We start from the raw sequence: 15,661 nt of genomic DNA, 5'->3' as shown, positions 1-15,661 counted from the left end.
GGCTAATTTAATGGAGCAGGAGCAATAAGTTGTCTGTTCAAGCACAGCCTTTTAAAAGAATTATAATACTTAGCTGTTATCCATAAGAAGGTAAATGTCATTAGGTCAAACGAGGTAAAATATCTGGCCCAAAGTCAGAAAACATATTAGTGGCAGAGCTGGGAACAGAATCCGGTTCTGGCTCCCAGTCCATGCTCTCACTCAGTGATAGATAACGTGAGAAGTTTGTCTCAAGGACTAGTGGACAGTAATTGTATAATCAATGTTTTTTTTTTTTTGAAAATAGTGGCATGGAATGTTATATGGTAAAACTGGCAGCTCAGTCACATGACAGTATAAACAAGGAACCTGAAATATTTTATTCTCTGGCTGGTTTATAAACAAAGGACTTCACAAGCACATACTATCACCAGCAGAGAAATAGAAATCATCTCTAAAGGCTCCCCCATCCAATTTTCATTCTGCTACATTTAGAAGTACAGTTAGTGGGGGTTCTGCAAGGTTGTAGAGGTGCAGGAAAAAAATTCAAACAAGCTCATGGGTCTCAAGCCTAAGTTCCATGTTACTGGGAAAGGAGGCTATAACAACGTAGTGGAGCTGGTCAACATTTTTTCAACAAAAAGTTTATTTAAAAATAGACGACTTCTGAAAATGTAAAATTTGGTGATCAATTGTCATTATCAGAAATTTTCATTAAAAAAGTCTTTTTAATTCAAAAATTTCCATTTACCAAAACTCAGGTTTTCAGTAAATGAAAATGTGTTTTCATTTATTAAAAAAATAAATCACTAAATGAAAAAAAACAAACACCTTTTTTGATGTTTTAGACAAACATTTTGCAAAAAGATGTGGAAAATATGTTTTTAAATAAAAAATGGGTTAAAATTTCAACCCATTTAGAATGGAAACGTGAAATATTTTATCACTCATTTTTTGACCAGCTCTAGTAACTTGTCTACAACACTAATGATTGTTTTGTGCTCACTTTTAAATACTGTGTGTTTTTTAGTGTAGTTCAAGTGATTAGGGCATCGCACTGAGTCAAGAGAGTTTTATTTCTCCTCCCACTATAACTGTATCTCTGTGAAACTTTAGCCAAGTCATTTAGGTGCTCTGGACCTCAGTTATCTACCTGTCAGATGAGGAGACTACGAACCTAAGCTTTGTAAAGCACTTGGAGATCTATGGATGAAAAGTTGCATAAGGCCCTGAGATAGGGTTTGGGGTACGGGCTCTGGGTTGGGCCAGAAATGAGGTGTTCAGGGTGAGGAAGAGGGTTTCTTGGCTAGGGCATGGGGGTGAGTGACTACTCCAGCTGGCGATGCAGGCTCTGGGATGGAGATAGGGATGAAAGTTTTGGGATGCAGGAGGGGGCTCTGGGCTGGGGACAAGGGATTTGGAGTGTGGGAGGAGGTGGGGCTGAGGTGTTTGTGAGGGAGTTTGGGTGTGGGAGGGGACTCTGGGATGGGGCAGAGGGCTGGGTGTGGGATGGGGTTCAGGAACTGGGGTTCTGGCGGCATTTACCATGACTCCCAGTAAGCAGCTGATAGATCCTAGCAGCCCCATGGTGCATGGGTGGCCAGGGAAGCTCCACGGGCTGCCCTTGCACCTGCAGGCGCCATCCCTGCAGCTCCCATTGGTCATGGTTCCCAGCCATTTGGAGCTGCAGAGCTGGCACTGGGGCAGGGGCAGCACATGGAGCCTCCCTGGCCACCCCGTACCTAAGGGCTGCAAGGATCTGGTGGCTGCTTCCAGGAGCCATGCAGAGCCAGGGCAGGTAGGGAGCCTGCCTTAGCCCAGGCCCCCTCTGCACTGCCAACTGGACTTTTAACGGTTCGGTCAGCAGTGCTGACTGGAGCCACTAGGGTCTAGAAATAGACGCCTGGCAACCCTACCCTGAGATCCTGCGAAGTGATGCATATGGGTGCAGGGGTACTTTTGTGCTGGATTGGGGCCTAAGCATTAGAATTCTAACTAGCCCTACTTTGGTCTATAGCTTTATTAGTTATTGCAAATAGTTATACACGTTTATGCTGATTGTACTTCACTGTTCCAATGTGCGTACTTCTTCCCTTACTTCAGATAATGCAAAAAATTAAAACAAACAAAAGTGTGACTCAGGCTAGTATTTGCTGTGAGGCAGTTTCTTGAATAGACAACTGACTGTTATAAAAGCTCACTTCAGTAACAAGGGTAGAAGCAATATACTGTCATATTTCTGTCTTCTTGCCAAACTAACATAGCCAAAAGGTTATTTTTTTTTCTACGAGTTCGCAGCTAATGTTTTTTAAAACTATGTGTAAGCTTTGAATCACTAACCAGACATGAAAACCAAATTGTGGCTTTAATCAGATTAAATTTCCAAGAATACAGTCACATACTAATATTTTCCTGTTCTGTTAGTTTCACTATCCCTATTAAGTGGAAAGCAGAAGTATACACTAATCCCCCCCACCCTCTCCTGCCCCCAAAAAACTAAAACCACACTGCAAAAATGTCTTGCTATGGATTAAACTGGACATTTCTATTTATGTATTTAATGACTGACTCTACATAAAATATTCCTTATGGAAAAATCCTACAGAAATTAATAAAAGATAATATTTTTATAGACTGTTTAAACTAGTGTATGCAATTCTGCAGTAAGTATATAATTGTCTATGGAACTATATATATATATATATATATATATATATATATATATATAGAGAGAGAGAGAGAGAGAGAGAGAGAGAGAGAGAGAGAGAGAGAGAGAGAGAGAGAGAGAGAGAGAGAGAGAGAGAGAGAGAGAGAGAGAGATCAGTTCTATAGGCTTATTTCGAGTAATTGCTAATAGAGGCCTCTTGGTTCCATCCTTATTAAATGCAAAAGAAATTTTCCATAGAGCTAGGGAGAATTAAACTGACTATGACCCTTGACCTACACCACATAGTTCAAGTTAAGCATATCACATTTGCATGCTTCCCTGTTTCTATGATCAGATGTCAGCTATTTACTTCAAATATTCTTTTCCCCCGTCCCCTCTTGCAAAATATGACTCATCTGCACAATTTAATACATTATTAATCATTTTGAAAGTTTATTTTGTATTGTCTCTTTGATCTCCTTTTTCAACTAGGCTTGTGAGCTTTTGTAGTATCAGAAAATGCATATGGGTAGTGAGGAAGGTTGGATCTGAAGCACCAATCTAATTTTAGATATCTCCTTTGCTAGTGTTTTGCTGCAAACAAACTCTCCGCTGTTTAATCAGAGCTCCATGAAGGTTAGTCTGAATGACATGCGGATAACATACTTGATGACACTTGCATAAGACATCCTCTTACCAAGCAGTATCATAATGAGCAAGAATATTAATAGCTTGTTTCAGAAAAGGTGTTGCTTCTACCCAAAAACCAAGTTAAACGTTACAACATTTTTACCAAGTCATAGTGCTAACTGGAATAAACTGACCAACAACAGAATAATATGTTCTTGTTTTAATAAGGTAGTATGACTCACCAGATTACCAAACTGGGAAGGAACCCGGTTTCTCTTCCTGACTTTATATTGATTCAGTGTGTGATGGTGCTTCAGTTTCCCTATCTGTACAATGGGGATAATAATGCTTACTCACCTTTATGAAGTGCTTTGAGATATATAGATAGATAAAAATTTGAAATGTATTATTATTGTCTTACATTTACATAGCAGCCACCTACTCAAGAGTAAGAGAAGAGAATGGAAGCTCTTTCTCTTATTACCAAAGGTTACTGGTCCCTTTGGCTGAGCTCAGCAACTTCTTTAGATATAGGGGTTCCTATAGCCTACTGGAGTAAGCTCAGACAAATAGAGGCATGTTTGATTCATCAATCATGGACCCTGTTGTATCTTAGTCTTTTCATTACTTTGAGGGAAGGTGGCAGGTTCTATCTGGGATGCCTGTAGCCTTATTAACTACCAGATCAGCTACTTGGTGAGGGGGTTTAATTAATTATGTGAGCTGAGTCTGTGTGAGAAGCTTGGAGTGTGGCTTAAAAGTTACCCAGAAAGGAATTTCTCTGCATGGAAAGGAAAGGAAAAAGCCAAGAAAAAACTAAACATGAGCCAAATACTTACCAGCTGGAAGGGATTTATTTTTGTTTCATCACTGGTTTCCTGTTTTTTTTGTTTTAATTTAGCACTTTGCAAGTGGACAGACTGTGCTGAGTCAGAATACTGCAAAAACAGCCTTAAAACCCCTCTTTAACATCACACCCACAAACAGACCCCATCAGCTGATCACAACTGCTCAGGGCTGCTACTGTACCTCTCTTAGGATGGCTCTCTTAAGCCTTGATCCTGCAAAGATTTAATTATATGGTTAACTTTATATACCAAGTAAACCTGTTGATTTAAATGGGGCCAACTGCAGTGCATAAAATTAGGCCAGGTCTATTCTTATAAACATTGCCAGTTTAGGCCAGGGTTTAATTTTTGTACACAATATTTGTGCCACCAAAATAGACAGTTATACTAGCAAAAAAAGGGCTTTTGCTGGTACAGCTTGTTTTGCTTGGAAACTGGTACAACCTATGGTAAAGTACTCTGTTGCCAGAATAAGATGCAGTTATGTTAGGAGGCTTTGCCTATATAGGTATACCACTAAACCTTTTCTAGTGTAGATGGGATCTTTTGGCATTGGGGACTGTGTCTTTAAGGGCTGAGCTTACTAGCTAGTCTGGATGCTGTGAAGCTCTTGTTGTTATGCCCAGCCAGCTGGAACTGGACACAGAATAAAGAGATCTCTTGAAAGTACCTTAAACACTGAGTGACCCCTGTCCCCCCAGACCTTAAGCACGTGCATAAGTGTCTGCAGGATTGGGGCCTTAGGTAGCAGCAGTGTCCCTCAGTACCCTATCCAAGTCACTGGTTCAGCTGACAGCAGTACCTCTTCCTGCAGCACTCTGGGTTTTCCTTGTGGATCTCCAATCCAAGTCTTTATTAGTCTTAACATTGCTGAGCTTGTGAGAGCCGATGATCACAAGCTCAAGAGGACATAACTAGTCAAGTTTCAATCATGGAAATTAAATAACAGATATTTTAACATGCTAAATGGAGGGAAGGCCTCAAAAGGTCATTTTCATGTAGTTTGTTTCTCTTTCACAAATAGAAAATGAGTTTTTAAAAAAAAAAACCACACACTGTCTTTTAGGTACTACCTCATGCATTCTACAGCCAAGATTGTATTTACTGAAGTTCTATAAAGATAGAATTTGTAAATCTTCTCTAATAGCAAACATGAAGCATTTACAGTAGAAAGCACTTTTCATCCATAGATTAATTATCAAAGGTGAGTCAGATTTATTATTCCCAGCTTTATTATTGCAGATGGGAAAATGAAAGCCTAGGGAGATGATGTGATTTGACCAATGTCACACAGTTGGTCTGGGGCACAGCCAGGCAGATAATTACAGTCTCCTGGTGCCTGATCGTGGGCCCCATCTACTGGGGCATTCTGGCCCCTCTCTTCATTGTGCATAAAAGACTCAAGTGAACATCTCTCCATCTTTGCACTAGACTTAAAAACTTTGGGTCATTATATCCAATACTCTGTGTTTGGATGCTTAGAAAAGGCACAATGTATTTATATACAACTATGAAAACTCAAGGATACTGGGCATAGATATGTAGTTCTAATGAGAATGATGTTTATCCATGGCAGAGATTTATGTGAGGCAAGAAGTGGCTTCCAATTGTGAAACAGATTAGGTGCTTGATAATCACGAAAGCCATATGTTGTGTGTCTAAGCCAAGTATCCTAATAATAACTGATGATTCCCTGAGCAAAAGCAGATTCAAACTACAGCTCTCAAGGGAACAAAGAAAAACATATTTCTATTGCCTCATGCAGGTGTGAAAGTTCTGTGGCACTGCCTTCTTGGCTTTTCCACTCATGTCACATTAGGGAGGCGGTTTACGTGAAGGCTGATTCAGAAAGTCAGGCCTGGTCTGCACTTAAAACATATAGCTATGTCAGTCAGGGGTGTGAAAAAAACAACCCACCTACCATAAAAGCTGTACTGACAAAACCTGTGTAGATTCAGCTATGCCAAGAAAAAAGGGCTTCTTAGCTTACGTAATTTGGGGAGGGGGTGTTTCTAAACCAGCAAAACTCCTCCTTCTGTTGGCGCTCCAGCTATATGAGGGGGGTATGTTGGTATGGCTGTATCAACATAGCTATGCTGGCATCAGCTCTATATTGTAGACATAACTGTAGCACCTGCTTGAAGGAATAGAAGAGAAGAGGTGCAGTTGGGCATGCACAGGAGAGCAGAAATTTTCAGAGGCAGCAGAGGGGCAGGATTTGGGTAACCCATACAGGAAATCCTGACTCCACATGCACAGTGAAACAGAGGTCCAAGGCTTCTTGGGAGCAGGGCAGGGTAGAGTCAAGGGTGAAAGGTCCACTCTAGTCAGGTGGAACTGCCACTACCTGATCCATTAGCCATTGCCCCGCAGTTTGTGGGGAAGGATTCTTGTCCCCTGTGGAAAACCTGATGTACAGTTCAGTTATTTAGGCAGTGCACTTTGAATATGATTTGCCTTATTTCATCAATAATTTGTCATTTATGACCTAACATCTGATTGTCTCTGACCTGTGTGTGGCCAAAATCCTACTCTTGTCTTAGGAACCTGAGAACACAGGAGTGCTCCAGAACTCCATGGGATATTGTTTATGGCTCTTGTGCCTTCTTAGATTTAAAAGGGAAATATGTCTTAAAATCACACACACACACAGCTGGGACAATCATTTTGTATTACCCACTTTGCCAGGTCACTCACTAGTACTCTCTTTTATTCAGGCACTCTAATTGTACTGAAACATCCGTATCCCCGTAAAGTGGAAGAACCTTCTATTTATGAGTCTGTCCGGGTTCACACTGCAATGCAGACAGGAAAAACTGAAAATGATCTTGTCCCGAATGCGCCTTCAGTAAGTTACTTTTCTGTTATTAAGGGTCTGGGTGTAACAGCTAGCCAAGAGAGCCCTGGAGCATGCACTGCTGAGCTACCCTTTTAAAATGGTTATAGCCAAGAAAATAATCCTACCAGTACAGTCATGTGATGAGTAAGAACCTTTCCACCATTCTCCTCAGGAGATCAGCAATGCTGAGCATTAGAAAATCTTGAGAGCTGTCATATGCAAATCTTTCCATGTGAACTAAAATTATTTTTGATTATTGAAGAACCAAAGACCTCCACTGTTATCCCTTTAGCATATTAGTTTAAAAACTTTTTAAAGTTAGTTAGTTTTTACAAAAAAAAAAAAATCACAGCCAGAATAATTTAATGATTAATCCTAGAATACTCAAGGAGCTGACTGAGGAGATATCTGAGCCATTAGTGATTACCTTTCAAAACTCATGGAAAATGGGAGAGATTCCAGGGAACTGGAAGAGGGCAAATATAGCACCCATCTATAAAAAGGGGAATAAGGATAACCCAGGGAATTACAGACCAGTCAGTTTAACTTCAGTATCCAGAAAGACAAAAGGAGCAAATAATCAGGCAATCAATTTGCAAACATCTAGAAAATAATAAGGTGATAAGTAACAGCATGGATTTGTCAATAACAAATCATGTCAAACCAACCTAATAGCTTTCTTTGACAGAACAACAAGCCTTGTTGATAGCAGAAGTGGTAGATGTGGTATATCTTGACTTCACTAAATCTTTTGACATTGTCTCGCATGACCCTCTCATAAACAAACTTGGAAAATGTAGCCTAGATGGAGCTACTGTAAGGTGGGTGGATAACTGGTTGGAAAACCATTCCCAGGGAAGCTATGTCTACATATGCCAACATAGGTTGTAAACTTATGTCACTCAGTGATGTGAAAAAACCACTCAAGTGACATAAATTACACTGACATAAATGCTCATGAGCACAGAGCTGTCAGTGAGAGAGCTTTTCCCGGTGACATAACTTCTGCTGCTCATGGAGGTGTTTTATTATACTGACGGGCGAGCTCTCCCCCATCAGCATAGAGTGTCTTCACCAGACGTGGTGCAGTGGCACAGCTGTATCAGTATAGCTGTGCCACTACAGTGCTGTAAATATAGACGTGGCCAGAGGAGTTATCAATGGTTCACAGTTAACCGAGAAAGGCGTATTGGGTGGGGTCTTGCAGGGATGGGTCCTAGGTCCAGTTCTGTTCAGTATCTTCATAAACGATTCAGATAATGGCATAGATAGAGAATACACTTATAAAGTCTGCGGGCGATACAAAGCTGGGAGGGTTTGCAAGTGGTTTGGAGGATAGGATTAAAATTCAAAATGATCAGGACAAACTGGAGAAATGGTCTGAAGTAAATAGGATGAAATTCAATAAGGACAAATACAAAGTACTCCACTTAGGCCAGAACAATCCGTTGCACACATAGAAAATGGGAAATGACTCCTAGGAAGGAGCACTGAAGAAATGGATCTGGCGGTCATAGTGGATCACAAGGTAAATATGAGTCAACAGTGTAACACTGTTGTAAAAAAAAAAAAAAGCAAATATCATTCTGGGATGTATCAGCAGAAGTGTTGTAAGCAAGACACGTAAAATAATTCTTCCACTCTATTCCACGCTGATATTGCCTCAACTGCAGTATTGTTTCCAGTTCTGGGCACCACGTTTTGGGAAAAATGGACAAATTGGAAAAAGTCTAGAGGAGAGTAACAAAAATGATGAAAGAACTAGAAAAACATGATCTATGATGATATTGAAAAAAATGGGTTTGTTTAGACTGGAAAAGAGAAGACAGGGGGGACATAAAAACAGTTTTCACTACATAAAAGGTTGTTACAAGGAGGAGGATGAAAAATTGTTCTTGTTAACCTCTGAGGATAGGACAAGAAGCAATGGGCTTAAATTGCAGCAAGGGAGGTTTAGGTTGGACATTAGGAAAAACTTCTTAACTGTCAGGGTAATTAAGCACTGGAACAAATTGCCTAGGGAGGTTGTGGAATCTCTGTCACTGGAGATTTTTAAGAACAGGTTAGACAAATACCTGTCAGGAATGGTCTAGTTATTACTTAGTCCTGTCTTGAGTGCAGGGGACTGGAGTAGATGACCTACTAAGGTCCCTCCCAGTTCTGGACGTCTATGATTCAGTGTCAAATATCAGAGGGGTAGCCGTGTTAGTCTGGATCTGTAAAAGCAGCAAAGAATCCTGTGGCACCTTATAGACTAACAGACGTTTTGGAGCATGAGCTTTCGTGAGTGAATACATGACATGCATCTGAAGAAGTGGGTATTCACCCACGAAAGCTCATGCTCCAAAACATCTGTTAGTCTATAAGGTGCCACAGGATTCTTTGCTGCTTTTATGATTCAGTGATTTCCAGATGTGTCTGGTGAAGATGATGAAAAGTCAGGCCTTTCTTGAAGTTTCAAGGGGCGCACCCAAGAAGTTTAAGCACTCAAATCATTAATCATTTTTAAAAATCAAGACCAAAATTGTGCATCCAACATTCCAACTGTAGTCAAACAAGTGTTTTTGCCTAACTGGACCAAAAATTCCCTAGCACGTGCTTTTGTGTTTCATAATGTTCTGTTTGTTCTCTGCTCATCTTTAGTTGGAAGGGCTTTTGTCACGTATAGAGAGTACTTAAGCAAAGCAAATTAAAATATGTCCCAGTTCTTCGTTTTTTGTTTTTTGGTTTTTTTAAGTGTTTACAGAACAGTTTAAATGGATAACCCCATTGGCTGGTAAGATCTATTACAGTACTTAAGTATTATGACAAGTGGCATCTAGGTAAATGAAGTAAAATGACTTAATTGCTGTGTGCATTTTACTGAATGTGGGTCATTACATACTTGGAGAACTCTGTGATTCTAGCCTACTGTGGTGTAAGAGAGTACCACTCCTTTGAAGTCAGTGGAATGACTTTGGGGGGAATTTGGTCCACACTGTGGGGACAGTACAGAAGCTGCACAAGGATAAGTATAAAATGAGTGGTTGTGGGAGGTATATCTGGAGGAGAATGAGCTATAGTTTGATTTTGTTTTGCTCATAATAAAAAGGAACAGAATATAAACACAGCTGAGCCTTTAATTTTGATCCCTTTCCTTGTTTCTTTGCAGCTCGGTACAAAAGAAGGTTACTTGGTAAAACAAGGCAAAATAGTAAAGGTAAGAAAAACTTCAGAGCTTTCATACTCCTCGCTTCCATCCCATGCCTCTAGAAAGAAATGAAAGTTGAGGAGGAAGAGAAAAGCCCAGGTTTAACTTGGGATATTAAACCACAGAGATGCTATATCCAGTGAAATGAGAAATAAATCATTACCAAGAAAAATAGAAACAAATTGACGAGTGAAGTGTAAAGTATAATTAGGCCAGCCAAAAAAGAATATGAAGAGCAGCTAGCAAATGACACAAAAATTTACAGCAAATTTTGTTTTAATTACATCAAGAGCAGGATGCCTGCCAAACAGTTGATGGGGCCACTGGACAATTGAGGTGCTAAAAGAGCACTCAAAAAAGACAAGGCTGTTGTGGAGAAGCTAAATGAATTCTTTGCATTGGTCTTCACTAAAGAGGAAGTGTGGGAGATTTCTACACCTGAGCCATTTTTTTTCTTCCAAGACAAATCTGAGGAACTGTCCCAGATAGAAGTGTAAATAGAGGAGCTGTTTTGAACACATTTATAAATTAAACAGTGATAAGTCTCCAGAACCAGGTGGTATTCACCCAAGAGTTCTGAAGGAACTCGTGTATGAAATTGCAGAACTACTAACAGTGGTATGTATTGCTTAACTCAGCCTCTGTACCTGATGATTGGCGGATAACTAATGTGACAACAATTTTTTTAAAAAGACTCCAGAAACCATCTTGACAGTTACAGGCCAGTAAGCCTTACTTCAGTACCAGGCAAATTGGTTGAAACAATAGTAAAGAACAGAATTAGCAACACATAGATGAATGTGATATGTTGGGGAAGAGTCAGCCTGGCTTTTGTAAAGGGAAATCATGCCTCACCAATCTGTTAGATTTCTCTGAGGGGGGTCAACAAACATTTGTACAAGTGTGATCCAATGGATATAGTGTACTTGGACTTTCAGAAAACCTTTGACAAGGTCCCTCACCAAAGGCTTTTAAACAAACTAAGTAGTCATGGGATAAGAGGAAAGGTCCTTTCATGGATCAGTAACAGTGTAGAGGAATGGACTCACCCCTGCGGCGCCTCCTGCTGGTGACTTCCAGGAATTAGCTCATTCCAGCTCCGGAGCGCCCTCTGCAGGCCAGTAATCCACCTGTCCTCTGGCCCCCATGTCCCTCCCCGGACCCTGGTGCCCCTTTAACTAGGGTGCTGCCTCCTGGCAGTACCCCACCAATCTGGGTCTCCCCTCTCTGGGGAACCCCCAACCCACTATCCACACCTCGCCTCAGTCTTGGCTACTGCCAGTCATCACTTAGCCCTCGTTCCCTGGGGCAGACTGCAGTGTATCAGCCACTCATCACAGGCAAGGGGGTTTGGACCTGCTGCCTCTGCCTACCCATGGGCTGCCCATTTGCAACTCCAGTACCCAGTTAGCCTTACCTTAGGCCTGCAGCTTGGGGGGTTTCCAGGCCAGAGTTGCCCAGCTCCTCTTGCCTTCCCCCAGCCCTGCTCCACCTTAGTTATGCCGGTACGCTCCCTAGCAGCCAGGCCATTCTCCCTCTAAAGGCAGAGAGAGAATGAGACTGCTTCAGCCCAGCAGTCCCTTTATAGGGCCAGCTGAGTCCGTTTGGGGCGTGGCCACAGCTGCAGCTGTTTCCCCACTCAGCCTGGTCTGTTCTCCAGGCCTGCCAGGCCTCTCACAGGGCTGGTTCCAACCCTGTCAGGGCTGGAGTGGGTCATCACCCTGCTACAAACAGGTTAAAAGAAGGCTAGGAATAAACGGTTTTCACAATGGAGAGAGGTAAAGAGCAGGATCCATCAAGGATCTGTATTGGGACCAGTGCTGTTCAACATATTCATAAATGATCTGGAAAAAGAGGGTAAATAGTGAGGTGGGAAAGTTTGCAGATGATACAAAATTACTCAGGATAGTTAAGCAGACTCTGAAGAGCTACAAAGGGATCTCACAAAACTGGATGAGTGGGCAAGAAAATGGCAGATGAAATTCAGTGTTGGTAAGCGCAAAGTAATGCACATTGGAAAACATAATCCCTACTATACATACAAAATGATGAAGTCTAAATTAGCTATCACTCAAGATAGAGATGTTGGCTTCATTGTGGATAGTTCTCTGAAAACATCTGTTCAATGTACAGTGGCAATCAAAAAAGCTAATAGAATGTTAGGAACTATTAGGAAAGAAATAGATAAAAAGACCGAAAATATCATAATGCCACTATATAAAGCCATGGTAAGCCCAGACCTTGAACACTGCATGCAGTTCTGGACATACCAGCTCAAAAAAGATATGTTAGAACTGGAAAAAGTACAGTGAAGGGCAACAAAAATGATAAGGGAGATGGAAGAGTTTCCATATGAGGAGAGATTAAAAAGATTGGGATTGTTCAGTTTGGAAAAGAGATGACTGGGGGGGGGGGTATGATATTGGTCAGTAAAATCAGGAATGGTGTGGAGACAATGAATAGGATGTGTTAGCTACCTTCACATAACACAGAAACCAGGGGTAACACAATGAAATTAATAGGCCACGGTCAGGGGCAGCTCCAGGCACCAGCGCAGCAAGCGCGTGCATGGGGTGGCAAGCCACAGGGGGCGGCGTGCCGGTGGCTGTGAGGGTGGCAGTCAGGCAGCAGGCAGCCTTTGGTGGTGTTTCTACAGGAGGTTTACCGGTCCCGTGGCTTTGGCAGCAATTCAGCGGTGGGTATGTCAAAGGTGTGGGACTGGCCGCCGAATCTGTGTGACTGGCGGACCTCCCGCAGAAACGCCGCTGAAGGCCGCCTGACTGCCGTACTTGGGATGGCAAAAAACATAGAGCCACCCCTGGCCATGGTTTAAAACAAACATAAGGAAGTACTTCTTCACACAATGAACCATCAAACTTTGGAACTCATTGCCAGGGGATGTTGTGAAGGCCAAAAGTATAACTGGGGTGAAAAAAGAATTAGGAGGATAGGTCCCTAGCCAAGATGGTCAGAGATGCAACCCCATCCTCTGGGTGTCCCTAAGCCTCTGACTGCTAGAAGCTTGGGTTGGATGATGAGGAATGGATCACTTGATAAATTGCCCTGTTCTGATCACTCCTGTTGAAGCATCTGGCACAGGCCATTGTCAGAGACAGGATACTGAGGTAGATGGACCATTGGTCTGACCCAGTATGGCTGTTCTTATGTCTTTGATCTCTTTCTGTCAGTCAGTTGCACAAAGATCCATTTAATTGGTTTGACATTAAATGCTGTAATATATACACATTTGTTTCATTGATTTTTTAAAAGCTCTCTGTCAGTCTGATCCTCTGTATCTCATGACTTCAGTCCTATTCATGCAAGGTGCTGAGTGCCCTCAGCTTCCAACCTTGAGGCTGTTCAGAGAACCTCACAATAGCAGGTCCCTTAATATACCAATCTGGACCCTAACATCTATCAGTACAACGCAACCTGTGACTTGAAGTCTCAAGGTCTGGGCTTCCCTAGGAACTTTGATCTGAGAGGCAGATACTATGCCTTTTCAGGCAGGGGTCAGGGGCAAGTCATCTAATCTCTCTGAACCTCAATTTTCCCATCTGTACAATGGTGATAAAACTTATTCTTCTTTGTAAAGAACTTTGTAATCCTTAGGTAAAAAGTGTATGGTAGTGATTAATCTTATAACCAATCTTAGGCCTTTCATGGTAAGGTCTTCATTTTAATACATCTAATTCCTATTTTATTTTATATAATTCTCTATATTATCTTTTTGGATGCCAGTCTAGTTTAGCATAGGACACTTCCTGTTAAAGGAAAGTGTTCTTCTGATTATAACAGAACGTCTCACCTATAAGAAACAAAATGGTTGCAAGGAAAGGGTTGTTTGATTTTGACTGCTGTATTTTTTTACTTTGTTTTAAAATTCTCAAACCATTTGCTTTCTTTCTTGATTTCTCAGAATTGGAAAATGAGGTGGTTTACATTGCATAGGAATGAACTTAAATATTTCAAAGACCAGATGGTGAGTAGCAAACTGTAATTTGACCTGGTTTAAAATGATCAGTTCTCAGGTAGGGCCTGATCCCAAGAGCATTCAAATCCTTTGGAATTCAGTGGGAGCTGTAGGTGCCCTAGCATTTCTCAGGCTGAGTCCAATAGACATCAGTTCCAGTATTTAAATCCCTGCAGTGCCATGCTCCCCTGACCTCATGTTTTTCCCAGATGCCATGGTTCCACTTGTGGAATTCATGCATATTTTTAGCCATCGCATGCCAGGTGATGACAGGTTGATCCTGCTCCCAGTGACCTCAACAGTAGTTTTGTCATTGACTGTAGAGTATAATTATTAATATTATAACCTAGTAGGTATTTAATATCTTGGTCATAACTCAATACAAAGCTGTTCTTTACAGTATATTTTAAATTGCTTTATTCAATCTAATTTAAATGACAGAAGCGATCTGTGATATTGGGGACTGTGCCTTCAAGGGCTGAGTTTCTGAGAGAGAGAGAGAGAAAGTCTGGGCAGCAGGCTGTGAAGTTCGTGTTCTTATGCACAGCCAGTTGGAACCAGACACAGACTAAAGCAGATCTTTTACAAGCCCTTAATCACTGAGTGATCACTGAACACCACAGTGGAACTTTCATGGGAGGATGCTGTTCCACAACCAAAATGAATTATTATTGGGATATTTTTCCTGATATTCAGGGTTTATTTTCCTTTCCTCAGTTTCACCCCATTATTCTGAGTTACACAATGCCTTTTTTCCCCTTTTGGCATTCCTTCCCAAGCATTTACACTCTGTTGCTCTGTTCTACATTACTTTGCCTCAGATGTAAGAGCTTGGATAACCTTTTTCCTGCCATCATGGGATATATAGCCACCAACACACTCTCTTCACCAGAAGTCCCACTTTAGTGGAAAGCCATATGAAAAGCCTCACTATTTTGGTAGCAGAGTCATTCATCAGCTATATCATATCCTTGTAAATCTGCCCTTAATCTGTTATCTTCCAGCTAGCAGTACCATGCTGTCATCAGCCCAACTCTAAATTTAAAGATATTTTCCTGCTTTTTTTATTCAGCCAAATTCTGCTCTTAGATATATTGCTGTAAATTTGGATAGACTCCACTGGTGTCAATGTAGTTACTTTGCATTTACTACTCCAACATAACTGAGAGCGGAATCAGGCCCCTTGTCACTGTTAGCGCATGGAAAGAAAGCGAAGCCTTGGGAGTGAGGTCAGCTACTGTCTTTCTTCCAGTTTCATACACTCTCATTTTAAAAATATGTTATTTTCAAGTCCACAGAGCCAATCCGGGCATTAGACTTAACAGAATGCTCAGCAGTGCAATTTGATTACTCACAGGAACGAGTCAACTGTTTCTGGTAAGTTGCAGTCCAAATGAACTCTTAATTCTTTTGCCAAGCTTTTCTGAAAGCCCTAATATACTCAAGAAACATTGATTTGTTATTGCCAGTCACTCCTGACAGACACCTGATGATAATGGGTGAGCATTATACAGTCTCTCCCACTCTTTATTTTATCCATGTATCTCAACCAGCT

The 15,661-nt window shown here is 41.3% G+C and overlaps 1 protein-coding gene across 1 annotated transcript in view; it reads left to right on the top strand.

The window, feature by feature from the left end:
- Positions 1-15,661, top strand: part of DAPP1 (dual adaptor of phosphotyrosine and 3-phosphoinositides 1) — a 52,454-nt gene that overhangs the window by 32,594 nt on the left and 4,199 nt on the right. The window contains exons 4-7 of the mRNA XM_050944476.1: positions 6,822-6,952; positions 10,095-10,142; positions 14,053-14,115; positions 15,398-15,483. Of these exons, the coding sequence (XP_050800433.1) occupies positions 6,822-6,952; positions 10,095-10,142; positions 14,053-14,115; positions 15,398-15,483 (328 nt within the window). The remainder of the gene's footprint in view (positions 1-6,821; positions 6,953-10,094; positions 10,143-14,052; positions 14,116-15,397; positions 15,484-15,661) is intronic.

The sequence above is a fragment of the Gopherus flavomarginatus genome, chromosome 3 (genome assembly GCF_025201925.1).
Source record: "Gopherus flavomarginatus isolate rGopFla2 chromosome 3, rGopFla2.mat.asm, whole genome shotgun sequence".
Taxonomy (NCBI): Eukaryota; Metazoa; Chordata; order Testudines; family Testudinidae; genus Gopherus; species Gopherus flavomarginatus.
This window is presented reverse-complemented; position numbering and strand designations above follow the sequence as displayed.